Source organism: Lycorma delicatula, chromosome 4 (assembly GCF_047948215.1).
Source record: "Lycorma delicatula isolate Av1 chromosome 4, ASM4794821v1, whole genome shotgun sequence".
Taxonomy (NCBI): Eukaryota; Metazoa; Arthropoda; class Insecta; order Hemiptera; family Fulgoridae; genus Lycorma; species Lycorma delicatula.
This window is the reverse complement of record NC_134458.1, coordinates 35,659,272-35,678,018: the sequence shown is the minus strand read 5'-3', so window position 1 is coordinate 35,678,018 and position 18,747 is coordinate 35,659,272. Positions and strand designations below refer to the sequence as shown.

The window sequence follows — 18,747 nt, the reverse complement described above, 5'->3', positions numbered from 1 at the left end:
TCAGTGTACTACCATTCTATCTCTCAGTAAGTTAAAGAATGTTTTGTGAATTTTTGAAAGCATTTAGAAATATGCAAAACTCATTAAAATCACACAATGTGTAGCTACATAATGTATACTAAATATATGTGCTTAATGTTAGTAATATAAAAGAAGAATCCATTTTTAAATATTGTCATTGGTATGTAAAAGTTTATGGAAGTTCAATTTATTAATTTAATAAGTTGCATTAATTTGATAAAAAAATAACTTTAAAAAATCAATTATTTCTAGTAACATGGAAATGCTGCAGAATATTTTTTCAGACATAATGTGAATGTTCTTCATAAGTGCTGTGCAGATAGCATAGTTTTTAATAGTGTGTCTTGTGGTTTGTAGATTCTTTAAGTAAATAAATATAGTATTCTCTTAATTTATGTGGGGACCAACAAAGCTAAATAAACGAAAATCATGTAACTTAAGACATTAATTAGATTAAAAAAAAAAATTGAGAAAAAGGTTTTGACCAAAACATTTCCTCTGCAATGTATTACTGTATAAGAATGTACTTAATTATAATCCTTTCACTCAAAACCGCGACTAATAAAATTAAAAAAAAAAATTAAAACCAATATTTTTAAACTATAATAAATTTAAAGTTTAGATCAAATAGTGTCATTTTCTTCACTTTTTTTTGGTCAATTCTAATATCTCCTCATAGTTAAGTTTATAATCTAATATAATACTTTGTATCTCCTCTTCTAGTGAAGAGTTTTCTTCTTCACAATATGGCTTCAATGTATGTGAAGCTTATCTTTTTTTAACCACCTCTGGACCATAGAGTCTTTCTGACAAGCATTTAATGTTTTGTCCATAAATTCATTTAGCAATTGCTTATATTAACAATACTATCAACAACTGAAAAATGTCAACACTTATTTAATTTTCTGTTTATTATCCGTACTGTCAAACATTTTTTTTAACATTCACCATATGAACAGGAAGAAAAAATCATGTTTCAGCATTTTCATCTGCCTTTCTTATACTATCTCAGCCAGGTACACAGGAATATTATATTATATTGCCCAGTGCCAACATAATCTTGAATACTAAATTCTTTAATATTACATAATATTAGGAATGTAACCAATATTAAAGCAGTCTATGAAAAATTCTGCTGCTACCTAAGTTTACTTGTTAGCTTCTTAGGTGTTCTTTATTTTTTAAGGTACAAAGATTCAAGTATTTGTAAATCAACATTGGTTTGATGAACCAGATGAACTTAGCAGAAATTTTAAGTGATCTTTTATAGCTTTAAACCCAGGAACTGTCTTTTTGTATTTAATAAAAACCTATGTTGAATTTTTTTCAAGACATGTTTTGTTCACATTTAACACCTATTTTGAAAGATGTTTCTCTGTAATAATTTTGACAAAATGTGAAGAATGAAGCTTAGCTGCTTTAAAATCTGTTGATGATGAGGTAGCTTAAAACAAAATTCTATTGTATAGTTTAAGTAGTCTTTTATGAATCAGTGGCAAGCTCAAACAAATCTTTTGTGTTTTGTTTTCCAGATTTTCCTACCTTTTCTATGTTTGGGTCTCTTGCATACAACACAGAATTCATGTATTGTATAAGAGCATTTGAAATAATGTTTTTGTCAGATTTTTTCCTTTATTCTGCCTAATTTTTCTAATGAAAAGATTCATTAAGTCAATTCCATTCAGTTCCATTGTTACCGAAGCAGTTTTAACTACTTTGGTGACTCATTTTGGAATTTAATTTATTTATAACTGTTTAACATTTTTGTTTTTTATTTATGGTATTGCAAGGCATTTTAAAAAGCTACAGTTAATAGATTCTATTGGTTCTAAAAAAAGAAAAAACCAAATGCACACACACACACTCATATACACAAACCAATAAACTAACCCTTGATGTATGATTGGGATCTAAAATTAATTATATGCTCTTCTGAAAATGATTTTAAGTTTATACTGAAAAGTAAATTACTAAAATAACAGTTTTAAAAATGGTGCCATAATTAAACATCACATTATTAAACTGCTGATTAAAAAATTAATACTGTACATTTAAAAAACACATTATGTTTCATAATAGTGCAATAATGTTTATCATTAAAATGAAACAATGTAAACATTTATGTATATTAACTGAGGCAAACTGTTACTGATTCGTCATTGCTTTATAATATTCAAAACAATTTATACTAACACAAAAATTATACATACTGTATGGAACAACAACAATAATAATAATAATGTCAAATTTCTATTGCTCATAATAGTAATGAAAAACATTTATATTATACCCTTCATACAACATATACCAAATTTTTTTTCTGAGTATATTGAATATATAACCTAATTACCTGGCCATGTAAAACCAAATTATATAAAATTAACGATCTACTGCATGTGACTAATTATTTGACCTATATATTGTTTATTTTATACGTGTTTTTTTGCAAAATTTCCTGTTTGTAAATTAATAACAACAAATAAATAACAACCCTCTTCATAAATATTTGTGTTTCACAACAGATTATTTACATTTATTGGAACTTTTTATAAAAGATTCTTTCTGTTTAGAAATAGAAATGGGGACATCTTACACTAACATCAAATACACAGGAATCTGATGGAATCATTTGTTCAGAGATCTTGGTATATACACCTTACCTTGTCTTCTCTTGATTCCGTAAGTAAATTATAATCTCAGTTATGACAGTCAATGCTAAATAATAAGCAACTAGATATAAGTTTATTGCACATTTGTATAAAATAAAGAAGGCTCGGGATATCAAATTGAACCCACCGGGTTGGTCTAGTGGTTAACGCATCTTCCCAAATCAGCTGATTTGGAAGTCGAGAGTTACAGCGTTCAAGTCCTAGTAAAGCCAGATATTTTTACATGGATTTGAATACTAGATCGTCGATACCGGTGTTCTTTGGTGGTTGGGTTTCAAGTAACCACACATCTCAGGAATGGTCGAACTGAGAATGTACAAGACTACACTTCATTTACACTCATACATATCATCCTCATTCATCATCTGAAGAATTATCTAAAACGGTAGTTACCGGAGGCTAAACAGGAAAAAGAAGAAGAAAGGATATCAAATTGAAAATGCCTTGAAACCTTATTTAAGTAGTCCAAATACATTTTAAAAGTACCCAACTTCTCTCATAATAGGTGAAAATAAACACATTAAAATTAATATACAAACTGTCATTACAATAGATTTGGTAAGTGAGGCTTTCACTGAATTAACTAAAAACAATAATTTTGCGCTAGGATAATGGAGGAATAGGATAAAGGGCACAAAAATGTCTATCTGCACCAAACAGTAGCAAGATTTGGATGAAATTACAGTGAAAGTGACATGCCAAAAAAATTTGTTAAATGCTTACATGGGCCGTTGTCCACTGATCCTTGAAACAGTATCCAAAATATATGCTGGAATCATGTGAAATATAAATGCAGAGATTCTGAACAGGAACAGAGATGGAAGAAGTTTCAACGTTGGATACCATACTGCACTCTTTAAAGGATAGGCATGCAGTAATTTAGAAATCTCAGTTTCCACAAGAGCCCACTTGAATGGCTTGTATGTACTTGTTGTGCACTGAAATACTGGTGTTTCTGGTGGCCTTTAAAAAAAAAGAAAAATTAAGAAACAAATTTATTACTTTTTAAATATATAAATTCTTTACATTAAAAAATTATGCATACAAAACTTCAGAATCTCATAGTAATTATAATAGAATTTGAGTTTCATTTCGTTTAACTAATGTACCATAAAAATATAATAGGTATATCAACCTAATAACCACATCTAATATACTGAAAATAAAAATAATATATAATATTGTTCTCTCTCTCTCTCTCTCTCTATATATATACATAAACAAAATGTGACTACTACAAATATACTTAAATACGTAAAACCAACAGATGGTTTTAAAGATTATATGAATATATCCACGTCTTCACATTCAAAAATAAAAAAGAAGTGTGTGTTTATTATTATACTATGTTCAGTGAATTACAAATATTACAGATTTTAATGTTTATTTGTTTTAATATCATAATACTCGAGCAATTTAAAAAAAAATATTTAGGAGCAATGGGTAGGAGATACCTCTGAAAGTGTATTCTTCATAAAAGTACAAACAATAACATTAAAAATATACAAAATTATCTTTCACGTAATTACTGCTTAAAATTGATTTGATCATTTGAATAAATTTTTATTTATTTATAAAATTAAGTTTAAAAAATCATTTCATAATATAACAGCAAATATACAAATGTAATTAAAAATAACTGTTAAATTACAATTTATTAAATATTTATTCAGTTAATTTATTAATTTAAATTCATTATACTTAAATTAAGTAATTGCAGTTATTACATTTATTAAAACTTATAGGGTAGGGCTATCTATATCTTTAGTACAGTAAAAGCATGGGTTGTTGAGAATTACCAATGGAAACAGAATGACATTAATCAGAAATGTATTTCTGATTTATTGTTTAGCAGCATTACAAAAGATTTAAAAAAAGTTTCCGTACTATTATTTTTTCTCAAAAAGATTTGATAACATTAAAGGGAGGGAGAATTATACGGCTATAGGATATATTAAAATTAAAGATTCTCTCAGATGTCATTTCATCCGACAGGTCCTGTGTCTTAATCAAAGTTTTATATACTATTGCAGGTACCTGCATCATTTGTAACGAGTCATTTTGCAACTAACTTTGGAATTTATCATAATTTTGATAATTAACATGATACGGAACAACTCCAGGTAGCATAATGATATTTCTGAAAACTCTAAGGAGAGTTTAGATGGTATTAAATTTTAATCTCTACAAACTCTTCTTCTGTTGATCCTACTCACAATCTTCACTTGCGATTATGGTTGTTCATTTCTGTACTTCCATTGTACACATTCTTTCAATTGGGCTAAACTGATGAGCCTAAATTAAACACTCAGACCCATCTATTTATATTAAACGAATTATATAATTTCTTTCACATTTGACAAACCATTTGATTGACTTAACATATTTAACATTAACAACTATAATTATAAACTAACTTCAAAGTAGTATAAAGTGACAACTGTCAAGATGTGCGAGATGTATGCTGAAATGGAACTTACTTTCCAGAAAACCTTCTTATACTATACCATTCACAATACATAAGCCTGAAAAAAAATATAAAAGTAAACAGTAATACTAATAAAGCAAATCTTAGGTATAAAATTATCCACTTTCAGAATTAATCCACATTTAATTGAAATGACTGAATGAGGCTGCATTAATAAATACTTACTTCAAGCTTGCCGCGTACCAAGCAGCTGTTATCATTTCATTAACAACAACATCGACAGGAACATAATCATAAACAAGATTCTTATCAACAGGAAGACGACGAACGACACCTTTGGCAGCACCCATAATAAAACCTTGAGGACCATTTTTACTATTTGTCCAACCAGGAACAGGCTCTTTCCAAGCTCCTACAACTAAAATGATAAAATAAAAAATAATAAATAGATAGTAAATAAAAAGTAAAACAGTTTTTACACTTTTTGACAGAAATAACATTTTTACGGTTTGTTACAACTAAAGATTTATAACCGTTCAAAGTTAAGAAAGCATAAACACATGGATGCACAGAAACTAGATTGGGAGTGGCATGTGAAGTGGTGTGGGCAATGCCAGTATGGTAGGGGTGATAGTGCAATGTGTTCAAGAACCGAGTAGAAGCGGGAACTCAGCTGCCTTCTTGCATTTGTGTAGTTGACCCGTACATTGCTACTGGCGTTTATAATCAGTATTTTTCAATACTATTTTTTTATAAACAGTTTTTTCAAAACTAATTTTGTTTCAATAATGGAATTTTTAAATACTTAATCTTCCTAATACATCATCCAAGATCAATCATAGATTAGGAAGAGGAATACCTCTAAAAAACCAAAGAAAATGTATAATAATGAACGTCTACAGCAAACCAGTCAAAGAAAATCCAGTGATGCTACATGCAGAAATTCAAGCTCATGTAGCAGACTTTTGTGGAGTATCTGTTCATACTGTACGTAAAGTGATAATAGAATCAAATTGGTAGAAAATGAGAATTTTAGTATGCCAGGAAAACTTGTATTAGAATGAAAGTGAAAGTTTACATTGACAACTTCCAAAGATGTGCATTACAAAATATCATGTATGAGGGTAAGTCAATTATTATTCGCAATTTAATTATATATTTTTTTTATGTTGGTAGTACTGTCATGTTGCTTAGATGATGCATGCATGGTTTAATTGTTGTTATGTCTGTGCAGGTTAGTTCCATTATCGCTGCCCTGCCATTAACCATGGCTGCTCCGCTTTCTGTTTGCACCAAAAAAAAAGCAACGTTCAGCGATCTGTTTTTTGTGGTCAGAAGATGTATCAGGAACCGAAATTCATCGAAGACTTTCGGTACAGTACGGGAACAGTGTGTTGCCGCAACGAAGTGTCTACAAATGGATTGAAAAATTCAAAAGTGGTCGCACAAGGGTTTACGCACGATGAAGGAACCGGATGACCGTTTACCGCCACAAATGAGGAAAGCATTGAGCGGGCACATGACATGGTTTTCTTAGACAGACGAGTAACTATTGATGAAGTGGCACATCATCTGCAAATTTAGTCATGGTTCTGCCTACGAAATCATCCACAACAGACTTAACAAACACGCATAAACAAACACGCTTGGACATCTATCAAAAACATTTGGATTGCTATGGTAACGAATGGGACACCTTCTTAGACAGAATCATCACTGGTAACGAAATATGGATCCATCATTACGAGCCAGAGAGTAAACGGCAGAGTATGGAATGGAAATATCCAAATTAGCCCTGCAAAAAAATTTCAAGACCCAACCATCCACAGGAAAACTGATGCTTACGGTTTTTTGGGACTCACAAGCCCCAGTACTGGAACATTATGAGGAAAGGGGCATGACAATAAACAGTGTACATTACAGTGAGATGCTTACTGCCAAGCTGAAGCCTGCAATTTGAAGCAAACGCCGAGGACTGCTGTCGAAACGTGTTGTGTTGTTGCACAACAATGCCCGTCCACATATTGCTACCCCACTGCTGAAACGCTCCAGAAACTCAACTTTGAAGTACTGGCTCATCCTCTGTATAGTCCTGATCTTGCCTCTTCTCACTACCACTTGTTTGGTCCACTCAACGAGGCATTAAGATTTAGGCCGTTGATTTACCTTGGATAAAACATTGAAAGAATTCCTGGCACGCAGCTCAACCAAAAACCTTCTTTTATGAGGGCATCAGGAAGCTTATGCAACGATGGACCAAGTGCATTGAAATGCAAGGAGACTATGTTGAAAAATAACGTACATGTAAGTTTCCTATTTGTATTGCAATAAAATGTATAACTGCATTGCGGATAATAATTGACGTACCCTTGTACAAATTTCATATACAACATAAAGCCCTACTGACATTGAAAAAGTTATTATTCATTTTAAAAGCCGAACACCCAGCTCTGCAGATGAATTACAGTCACAAAACTCTAAGGGAAATTCTGAGTATGGGTTTTACATGGAAGAAAACTAAAAATAAAAGGAAAATTTTAACAGAAAAACAATATATACATATTAAATGAGTAAATTATCTAAAGAAATTGAGCATTTATAGATGGGAAGAAAGAATTATAATTTTTTCAGATGAATCTTATATTCACTTGACACACGGGAAAAGTTATGGATGGACTGATGGCTCAAATAAAGGCTATAGAACACCTGTATCCAAAGGATCGAAGCTGATATTGGTTCATGCTGGCAGTGAAGCAGGAGAAATTCAAAATGCTCTTTTAATTTTTACATTGGTCCAAAATGAGAATACTGGAACAACATGAATGCTGATAATTACGAAAAATGGCTGAGAACAAAGATAATCCCAAATCTTCCATATCGATCGGTTTTGAAAATCGATAATGCTTGGTACCACAATGTGTAAAGTTAAACAAGGTGCCAAATTCAAACAACAAAAACCATGAACTGTTAGAGAAGCTTTGAGACAGAAATATTCTGTGCTCAACAGATATGTTAAAAACAGAACTGTAGGAATTAATAAGCCCTGATATGAAGAGTACTACTTTGATAAAATATTGCAGGATCACAGTCACAACGTAATAAGATTGCCACCCTGCCATCCTGAAATTAACCTGATTGAGGTGATTTGGACGAAAATGTTTCTAGTCGAAAAAATATAAATGATATAAAAGAAATTGCAGAGAAAAAATTTTCTGAACTGCCAGCGGAATACTGGAAGCAATGTTGTGAACACGCACAACAACAGAAAAAAATTAGTATGAAACAGATCGAGTTGCCGACATGTGAACTGAAAGGTTTACAATTTGCATTAATGACACAGACAATGGCAGTGAAAGGAGTAATGAGAGCACCAATGAATCTGAGTCATCCAACAAGGATGATGTGAAATCCGATGATATGGATGGGATTGAGCCGCTTGATTAAAACATTGTTATCTATCCTAATTTACTATCCCTTTCTGTTAATTAAATAAACTAAAAAAAACTTGTAAAGAATAAATGAAATTTCAAAAGCAATAAAAATTTTAATTGTAAAACTAAAAAAAATTAAATATTTTAGTAATTTAAACAAACAAGATTAAACAAAAAAAATTAGCAGATTAAACAAATATATACAAACAATAAATATAACAAAAGAAAAACAGTCAGACGTTATGTATCCATGATCATTCAGCATGCTGTTGAGCATAAGAGCATGCACACGCACAATATATACTTGTGGGTGTGTGGGTGTGTGTGTGTGTGTGTGTGTGTGTGTGTGTGTGTGTGTGTGTGTGTGGCCAATCCTTCATTCCTCCCACCAGTGTATAATGATCCATCCCCACCCTGTGCATTGACTCACGTTCTTAACTTTGAACACTTATATCTTTGGTGGACTTCTTAGAAAAAAAATCAGTCTATAAGTATCTTTAATCCTTTACTTTCGTTTATTAGAATGGATCTTAAAATTAAATTTTCCAATTCTTATTCTTTGTTGCATGTAGTCCACATTTATTCCTGAATTGCAATTTTTATTATAAAGAGGATTCGAATCAGGAAACGACATGACATTTTTCATATGCTACAAAATTTACATTTGATACTGCCATACTAAAATATAAAACTTATATATATGGTGAATTGATCTATAAAAATCTAAAATTTTCACACATTCACTGCTAGTTAACATCTTTCAAGAAGAGAGACAATTCTTTTCTCTTTTTCTCATCAGTTATATTGTGATATAGTTTAGATTAAGCTAGTCTAAAAGGGAATATCTCTGATTTTTGTTCACAATAAAAGCTGTTTCTTTGGAACTGATTGTTACTATTACATGTAAGAACTACATAATGAGTGTTTTACAATGAATGTCGGGGTTTTAAAACCATGAAATATTTTTCAAGTTTCACATGCATTGATTAATTATACATGAAATCAAAGAGCAATTCAGTTTTAGCTGTGCGCAAGTTCATAAACTATTTCTTGTAACTTCCGCTTGAAAGCTCTAGTAACAAAGATGGTGACGCCCTGACAGAAAGCGTTCTATGTTTTGCGGTTTGCAAAGTGTGAATCTGTAATTACCATTCAACATGCGTTCCGTTTGAAGTTCTGTTGTGATCCCCGAGATACAATAAACTTTGAAGATGATATAAAAAATCTGAAACCACTGGCTATATTTGTAAAGGGAAGAGTACAGGATGACCGAGTGTGCCTGAAGACAATGTTGAAAGTGTAAGAGAGTCATTTGTGCGTAGTCGTAGGAAATCCATTAAGAAGACTAGCCACGAATTAAGCAATTCCTGTAAAATTTGTGTAGAGGGTTTTAAAGAAACCGCTTACAACTACGTCCATATCGTTTATAGCTGTACAAGCTCTAAAGCCTACAGATTATGGTTTGTGTGCAAGCTTTGCAAATGAAATCATGTACCATGACTATGAAGACTTTGTTTATTGTGTAGTATTCAATGACAAATCAACACTTCATGTTAATGGAAAAGTAAACACCCATAATATGTGTATCTGGGGATTAGAAAATCCTCACAAAATATTGGAGTGTGAACAAAACTCCCTAAAACTGAATGTTTTTTGTGTGGTATCCTGACGGCAAGTTTACAGGCCATTCTTTTTTGCAGAAGCGTTTCTGAAATGAACTATCTTGATATGCTACAACTAAGGCTCTTTCCTCAACTGCAATATGAACTACAGGACTTTATTTGACAACATGATGATGTGCCTCCTTACTGGCATAAATGTGTATGTGACTGGTTGAATGAAATTCTCCTCGACTGCTGGATTGGTCGCCAGGGTTTGCCATGGCCTCTTTGTTCACCTGATCTGAACCCGTGCGATGTTTTTTCTTTGAAGGTTTATAAGGGATCAAGTGTAAGTGCCACTTTTTTCAGCTGACCTACTTGACTTGAAACACAGGACTGAAGCAGCTGTCGCATCAATTATTCCAGACTTGTGGATTAAAGTATGGAATGAACTCTCCTAATGGCTGGATGTATGCCATGTGATGAATGGTGCTCATATTGAACACTTATCGGAAAAACTGTTTGAGTTGCTCTTTCATTCATGTATAATTTATCAATGTAAGTAAACTTAATAAATATTACATAACTTTAAAACCCCGATATTCATTTTGAAACATAGAGTATATTAGTCATATACATTTTCTCAGTATAAAACAATTTTGTAGCTGAAAGAAGTACCCAATAAAAATTAATTGTAAAGAGTTAATACAATATATATTCAAGTTGTTTCGTGAACGATAGAATAATTTTAAATATATGTAAAGGATAGCTTGTTTTCAAAAAAAATTTATAGTATATCAAATTAATTAAAAACATGTTTCCAGCCCTTCTTTTCTATATAGAAAAAATGACTTATGCGCATAAATTTTCTAATTTCAATAATTTTATATCAATGATTAATTATAATTATTCTATCCTATGTCTTTTTTGTAAGTTTAAAATACAAATAACAAGCATTTATGCAAATAAATAAAATAGAAATAAGTGCTGTATCAACTACAACATAACAATTTAGGAAAAAAGTAGTTCTAATAAACAAAATGCAGGAATTATTAACTTACATTACTTATCATACTTACTCATGCTTGGACGAATGATAGCAGTAGGGAATGAACTGTTTGCTTTGGCAACTTCATGTTCAGCTAAGGCTTTAGTAAATGTGTATGTATTAGGATGATCTCTCAAAATGCTGAAAAAGAAAAACTCATAATTATAACTTGTAAAGCAAAATAAATTATAAGTCTTTCTGATTAGCTGAGAGAGACTAGCTGATTTAAAGAATCAGCTAGTGATTATGATGTGAGTAAAGAGCAGCACAACAGAACTCTAAAAGATTTTATGTAAAAGTGTAAGACTTTTTTTGTTTATCAGTAAACAAATAAAATAAAAATACTGAGCCTATAAACTCAATCATACTAATGCAAGTTACATGCAAACTGATTGAAAAATGACACTACAGAATTTAATTCTTAATTAAAGATATTAATATGTTTTGATAATAGGTGTTTGAAAAACACCTAATAGTTTTTTCTAATAGCAGAAAAAAGTAAAGAATTAATTTAAAAAAAAAAAATAATAAAAAATAAATTTTTATTAAAGTTAACTTCCTTTTTATCTTAACTTTTAAGCTAAATACATTTTTTTTGGCTTATAGTTAAACATTTGCCAAAAGTACTTTTATTTGTATAATATACATTTTATAATATATATTTTTATAAATATATATAGGTATACTGTATATTTTTAAGTTTCAGTTTGAAAGGAGAGAAAATACAACTTAGTTAAAAGAAACTTAACAAATCATTTATTATTTCTTAAACTATAAATATAGCTGGGGGTTTTGAAATAGAAAGTGACATATTATCATATGATTTACAGTTTTTCTAATATGAAAATTACTTTTAGGAGGACAGAGTCTACTCTTTTTTTTAATATAAATAGTTACAAAAATTTATCAGGATTTTACAAAACTTTAGTAATAAAATTTATACATAAATTACATTGTAATAATTAATGATTTACAAAATTGGTGTAATGGAAAAAAATAATCAGGTAAATTAATATTTAGAGGTGATGTTCAACAGATCAACACTGTGTTGAAATTGCAATTACATAAAAAATTCTAGCCAGCCAGCAAGAGAGAATATTATCAGCAATCTCAAGCCTTTATGAAGCAATTTTATCTAAGCACACAATTACAAATAATATATCTTTTTATGTAAAGACAAAAGAGATTAATGATAATGTATATGTGGGATCTAGATTCTGAACAGGCTTTCATTGTTCTGCATGAAATATACAACATTACTTATATAATGGTGCTGTAATTATCATTAACTAGTAGTAACTAGTAATTATAAAGCAATTAAATTCATTAAATCATACACAGAACAATTACAGCGTAAAAAAAATGAAAAAAAGTTGACTTAAAAAAAGGTTTTTACTAGTGTATAAAAAATACCAAGTTTTAAATAAACTTTTATTTAAATTAATAAATACCATGAAAGGTAGTATTTTATTTGTCATTTTGACTTAGCTTCATCCAGTTTCAAGGTTTAGTATACTTTTCATGGATCATCAGATGTCTGAGCAGTATTGTTTTCCCATATCCTCATCATTATGTTGGGAATAATGGCTGTTAGGACTGAAACTATCCTCTCCTATAGATTATAAATTTCAATAATTTTTTCCGGGGAAAAATTTGAAACATTACTTCTTAAATGTAACAGTATGGTACAACTCACTCTAAGCCCATTCATAATATTAACACAGAGTAACATGGGAGTTACAACTACTGACAGACAAATCTTCAATTCATATGAGAGAATTTACTGAAAATGTATGAATAAGCAGAATGCTTGCATCTCATTTAATGAGCATTTTAAAACTCTGGAGATCTTTCATTAAAACCTTGCGTGTCAAAATCAGCATCACTGACTTTTTTTTAATTTATTGTTTTATTATTAACAAAAATATACTTTATTACTTCCAATGAAAAATTTTTGTGATGTGAACTTAATGATTCTGATAAATATTAAAATAAAACACTTTGGAATAGTTTTATAGTTTTTATTTAGTTTTATACTGTGAAGTAAGTCAATTATTTAAGTAAAGCTAGAACATTATTGAGACACTCATATTCAACTATAGCTAACCTATTTTATGTATTTAATAAAATATTTTATTTAAATTTATTACATATTTAAACAACCCAGCAACTCAAAACAAAGAACAATAAAAGGTACCTCTTACATATGCTTTTGCTGTTTCTAGCACTTTATTTCAATAGCCTAGAAATGAAAAAGAATATTTTCTATTAACTTTAAACTGTGGTACGAACAAAATAAATTGTCATGATATTAAGATATGAAATAGTATAAGACTCGTCAATTCCAAAGTACCAAGAACATAAAAATTTATATACATTTGTATGTATATAAATTTTTTAGTTGTCTAAAAAATAAAAAAAAATGATTTAATTAAACTACAATAGATATAACTGATAAGTTACTTACGATGGAGTAATATGATCAAGTGCTGCTTCATCCAAAGTATTTGTAAGACCAATTACTCTATCTGGATCATCTGGTGCTTCATAAATAATCTCTTCGGCACTTTTACGGTTAGAATTTACATAGGCACTTGAAACATGCAGTAAAGCCTTAAAAAAATAAATGTACATAATAAAAAAAGGTAAAAAAATTTATTCTTACATAAAAATTATTCTTATAATTATTGTTCCACAACTAATAGCTATTAAAGGGTAGAGATTTGTAATCAGCAAGATCTATCTACATATAACTTATTTTATTAAACAAATTTTATTCTTTGTGTAAAACCATAATTACAGACTAAGAAAATACAACATATTTATAGATGAAAACTATTTCGTACATCAGGAATATCACAGGCCTGCATTAGGCAAATTTAACTTTTCTCCAAAGAAATCAGATTAAATCAAAAACTGAAGTAGTGTTTTATCTGATGAAAGCAATGGAAACATTATGTACACAGAGTTTTTCCATACATTTTCAATGGAACATATAACAGCAATGTAAAAAAATAACTAGGTAGAAAAATTAAGTTTGATAAAAAAAAATCTGTCTAGTCGGATATACCCACAGGATGTAAATAATAAAATATTTTTGTCTATCCAGGTTTTTTATTTATAGCCAAACAGAGGTTACTTTCTGAACTGCCCTTGTTTTAAGAAATATATAATTGTATGAATTGAAAATAATAAAATTATATTCGTAATCACAAGTTTATAATTGTAAGTTATTTGATGTAAAAAACTGTATTATTAATTAAAATTAATCTCTTTAAGATATCACTGTTCTGTACTGTTAAATGATATTTAAATTCTATTTAATAAACAACCTGGTACAGAATATTGAGATACCTTAATTTTTTATGAAAGTACTTTCACGGTATTCTGCATTCTCAGTCATGATTAAAATAATTCTGTTATTGTATAATAAAAATTTTAATTAAAACACAAATTTCATTACTTTAGTATTTTATTTTTTAATTTTTATTATGCAGTAACAGAATTATTTCAATCATGACTAAAGATGCAGGATCCCATGGAAGTAAGTTCATGTAAGATGTCTTATCACAAAATTCTGTACTAGGTGATTTATTTAATGGAATGTTAATTTTTAATATTTTTATTTAAATGTAAAATTTAATAAAATGAATTCAATCATGACTGAGGATGCTGGAACCCGTGAAAGTACTATCATGATAAAAATTATGGTAAGAAATGTCTTATCTCAATATTCTGTACTAGGTAGTTTGTTAATATAATTTAGAATCCATAATTTAATATAACAGGGAATATGTTACACTTTTCAATGCTAACTAATGTTATTAAACAGAAATGTTTATACTTTGCTTTGCTCAGAATTAAATATTCAAACTAAATCTGAGTTTCACTATTTACAAAGTATCCAGCAAAAGTAGTTCCATAACCTCTCAACAAAAATCTTTACTACTAAAAAATCAGTAAGACGTAAAACTATGATGGCCAAACAACGTAATAATTACATATATTTAGTCAAATAACAGCTAAACCTTTATTAATTTAAATACTATTTAATTATTTTACAAATGATGATATTACCACACAAAGAGTAATTTAAATTAACACCTGGAATACTTTTTATTTACTTTTAGAAAACTTATAACCCCAACAAACATATTTTTGAAAGCAGGATTTTCGAAGGTATTCATTTTTCTTAAATAAAAAATGATAGCAGAAAATACTTGGATGTTTATGTATTGCTTACTTTGTAAAACAAATTGTTAGGGATCTAGGAAGTAAGGGGTACACCGAAATGAAACGACTGGCACTAGACAGGGAATCTTGGAGAGCTGCGTCAAATCAGTCAAATGACTGAAGACAAAATAAAAAAAAATCTGTTACTTGCAATAGGAAAGTACAATAATAATATTATTAAACCTCTAACTCATGTATGAGTGTTAATTATTTCTCTGAATTTTTTTTATTTTTAAGCATTTTTAAAGGCTTATCTTTAAAGTTAGATAAATAGATTTATTTAAAGATGTCAAGCTTCCAAAATTTTCAGATTTAAAAAATATATTAATAATAAATACATATGAATCAGAATGTCTGTGTGCATGTACATGTATTTGTGCTAATATTCTCACTTAAAACTTGACAACCATGGAACCAGTCTGAATGCCTACTTTTTATTAATGTTTTCTTTTTTTTACTTTGAAGACAATTTTAAGTGTAAGTATCAAATATAAGATTTATATAAACAAGATGTCATATTTTAGTATAATTTTTTTGTAATAATATTTTAAGTTGCTAATTACGAGGATGAATCAAATACAAACGGTAATTTTTTTTTTTAAATTTATTGATTAATAATATACACAATTCATACCTTCATCACAGTTCATACTACAGAGAAATCTCTATGTAGTATCCTGCACGATCTACACACTTTTGCTAACGATTTGGAAGCTTAAATATTCCTTGTTCATAAAAGGTTTGAGGACGAGTCATCAACCAATTGCACAACACGCTTCTTGACGTCTTCACTGTTTTCGAATCGTTCGCTTCCAAGCAATTCTTTCAAGAGCACAAACAAAAAATAGTCACAGGGGACAAATCTGGACTGTAGGGAGGGTGGTTGAGGGTTTCCCAGTGCAGTTTTTCAATTTATCCCTTGTCAAAATCACGGCGTGTAATCTGGTGTTGTCATGGAGAAGGATGATATCTCTGATGGGCATACCATGTTTTTTTGTTTCGGTAGGTGGCTTTTGTTGACTACAGCAGCTGGCAATAATAAGCCGTATTCACCGTTCATTGATTGTGGAGAAAATCAATGAGTAAACAGTCCCTAAAAAAAAATCATTGCAAGAACTTTTCGGGCTGACAGATGGGTTTTGGCCTTCACTTAGCAGCCCTCATCCTTCGTTCGCCACTCCTTACTTGCCATTTTTGAATCCAGAGTGTAATGATGGATCCATTTCTCATCACATGTGATGATGTGCCTCAAAAAATCATCCCCTTCTTGCTGAAATCGATTCAGAAATCTCTCACAGATCTCCAACTGACCTATTTTTGATTTTCGGTCAACAACTTCGGAACCCATCGAACACTAATTTTTCTATAGCAAAGATGATCAGTGATAATGGATTGAGCACTCCCAACGCTAATACCCACTTCTGATGTAATTTCTTCAACAGTGAACTGGCGATCACCTTTGATAAGCTCTCGAACAGCACAGATGTTGTCAGCTGTGAGACTTGGCCTTGGGTGTCGATCATGACTTCTGTTTTCTACACTTTTTTGCCCACCTTTAAACTGTCTGGCGCACGTATACGCTTGGTTCTGGGACAGTGTAGCATCCCCAAACTATACCTTTATAAAAGTTAAAACCACGGGTTTAACACCTTCATTAGTTAAAAGCTTTATTATTATATGTTGTGCAACAGATGACAGAACCTCTTGCTCACTCATGGCTGTACTGATGACAGAACAGAGTGGAGAAGCTGACCAAGCTGGTTCCCCTTCTCTAACACTCCAGAAATTAACCTCCCATTCTGCCATCTAGCTTGGAACTGCTTGCTGCGTAGAATAGCAAAGTTACCATTTAAATCTGATTCACCCTCGTACATCAAATACTGTAAGAAATAACTAAATGATTCCCTTGAGTAAAAATTAAAAAACAACTGGACTGAATTTTATTTTAATACTTTATTTATCAAAATTAGGTAAACTGTTCTTGAAATATCTGCTATAAAATAGCAAATGTTATAGTATCACAACTTTATTTCAGCAATAATAATAATTGCTACGATACATTTATTTTCATGTATTTTTGGATTTTAATTATCTTGATTTATGTTGTTTTTTCATTATTTTGATTTGCATAATTTCCTTTTCAGTGCATTACTATTTATGAAATTATAAATGTACAAATTTTTAACAAAACTAAATGAATAAATTCATTTCAACTAGAAACATAGCAATTATATACTGATTTCAGTTATACAAAGCAATTTGTAATCTTAGCAGTGACTAATTTCTTCACTTAAAATATTTATTAGGGGGATGTCCCCTCTTTAGAAAAAAAGAGAAAAAAAATATCTTTGCTGTTTACTCATTTAGGATAAACATTACAAAAAAGACCAAAATAAATTACTCATTTCCCTTTCAGTGGATTTTTTTTTATTTACACCCTCAAAATGCATTTTAATAAACAATTTAAAGCAATGAAAATTGAAGTGGGAGAATTGTGTATAAATTTTACATTCATAGAAACATTTTTGAAATTCCATACAAGGATTCCTCCCACAATGCGAATGTATTTCAATAAATCATTTAAGAGAACAAGAATTAAACTAATAAAATTCTCATCTGAAATATTCTTTTTTAAATTCTGACTGCCAGTAGCCCCCTTTCTGGGTAACCACAGGAATACCAGATAGTGTTTGGCTTGTAATTAATAAACACACACTTACCTTTAGATTTCGTATTTTTTTACAAAGATCTACAATTCTTCTTGTCCCCAAAAGATTTATATCAACAGTAGTTTTTAAAGATGCCTCAAAGTCTAAGGTTGCAGCAGAATGAAATACAAAATTTACATTTTCAATAAGTTTATTCTCATCTTCACTACTTAAACCTAAATTTTCCTGTCCCACATCACCAGAGACAGCAGTTACTTTTTTGAATGAAGCATCACCTTTCTGCTCCTTGAGCAAATTAAATATCTGGAACAAAAAAATAAAATTGCTAATATGCAATGTTATATAGAAGTAATATTATTTTAGATAACATTAATTAAAAGCTTGATTATAGTAAATGCAAACATATGTTACTCTTGAAGTCTAAAATCCATTTTTTTCAGAAGGATTGTTGGTTTTTCAATCATTTAGCTTGATATGAAAGTTAACAAAATTTAAACCAATCGTATAAAACCAGTTTGTTTATTTGTGTTTTTTTTATACATGTTCAAAGTTAATGTACCATTAACTGATTACAGTGAAATCTCTATATTTCATTTAGATCACTGATTTACACAGGCTGCTGCTTGCTTTATTTACTCCAGCAAATA

The 18,747-nt window shown here is 29.9% G+C and overlaps 2 protein-coding genes across 2 annotated transcripts in view; both read right to left on the bottom strand.

Moving 5' to 3' along the window:
- Asator (tau-tubulin kinase asator) overlaps positions 1 to 18,747 on the bottom strand; it is a 492,107-nt gene that overhangs the window by 216,338 nt on the left and 257,022 nt on the right. The gene's annotated exons all lie outside the window — the stretch shown is intronic.
- The window catches only part of LOC142323275 (putative fatty acyl-CoA reductase CG8306), a 50,791-nt gene that overhangs the window by 2,481 nt on the left and 29,563 nt on the right, over positions 1 to 18,747 (bottom strand). The window contains exons 3-7 of the mRNA XM_075362709.1: positions 18,152 to 18,403; positions 13,666 to 13,811; positions 11,230 to 11,339; positions 5,344 to 5,536; positions 3,414 to 3,653 (exon numbers count right to left, since the gene is read on the bottom strand). Of these exons, the coding sequence (XP_075218824.1) occupies positions 3,414 to 3,653; positions 5,344 to 5,536; positions 11,230 to 11,339; positions 13,666 to 13,811; positions 18,152 to 18,403 (941 nt within the window). The remainder of the gene's footprint in view (positions 1 to 3,413; positions 3,654 to 5,343; positions 5,537 to 11,229; positions 11,340 to 13,665; positions 13,812 to 18,151; positions 18,404 to 18,747) is intronic.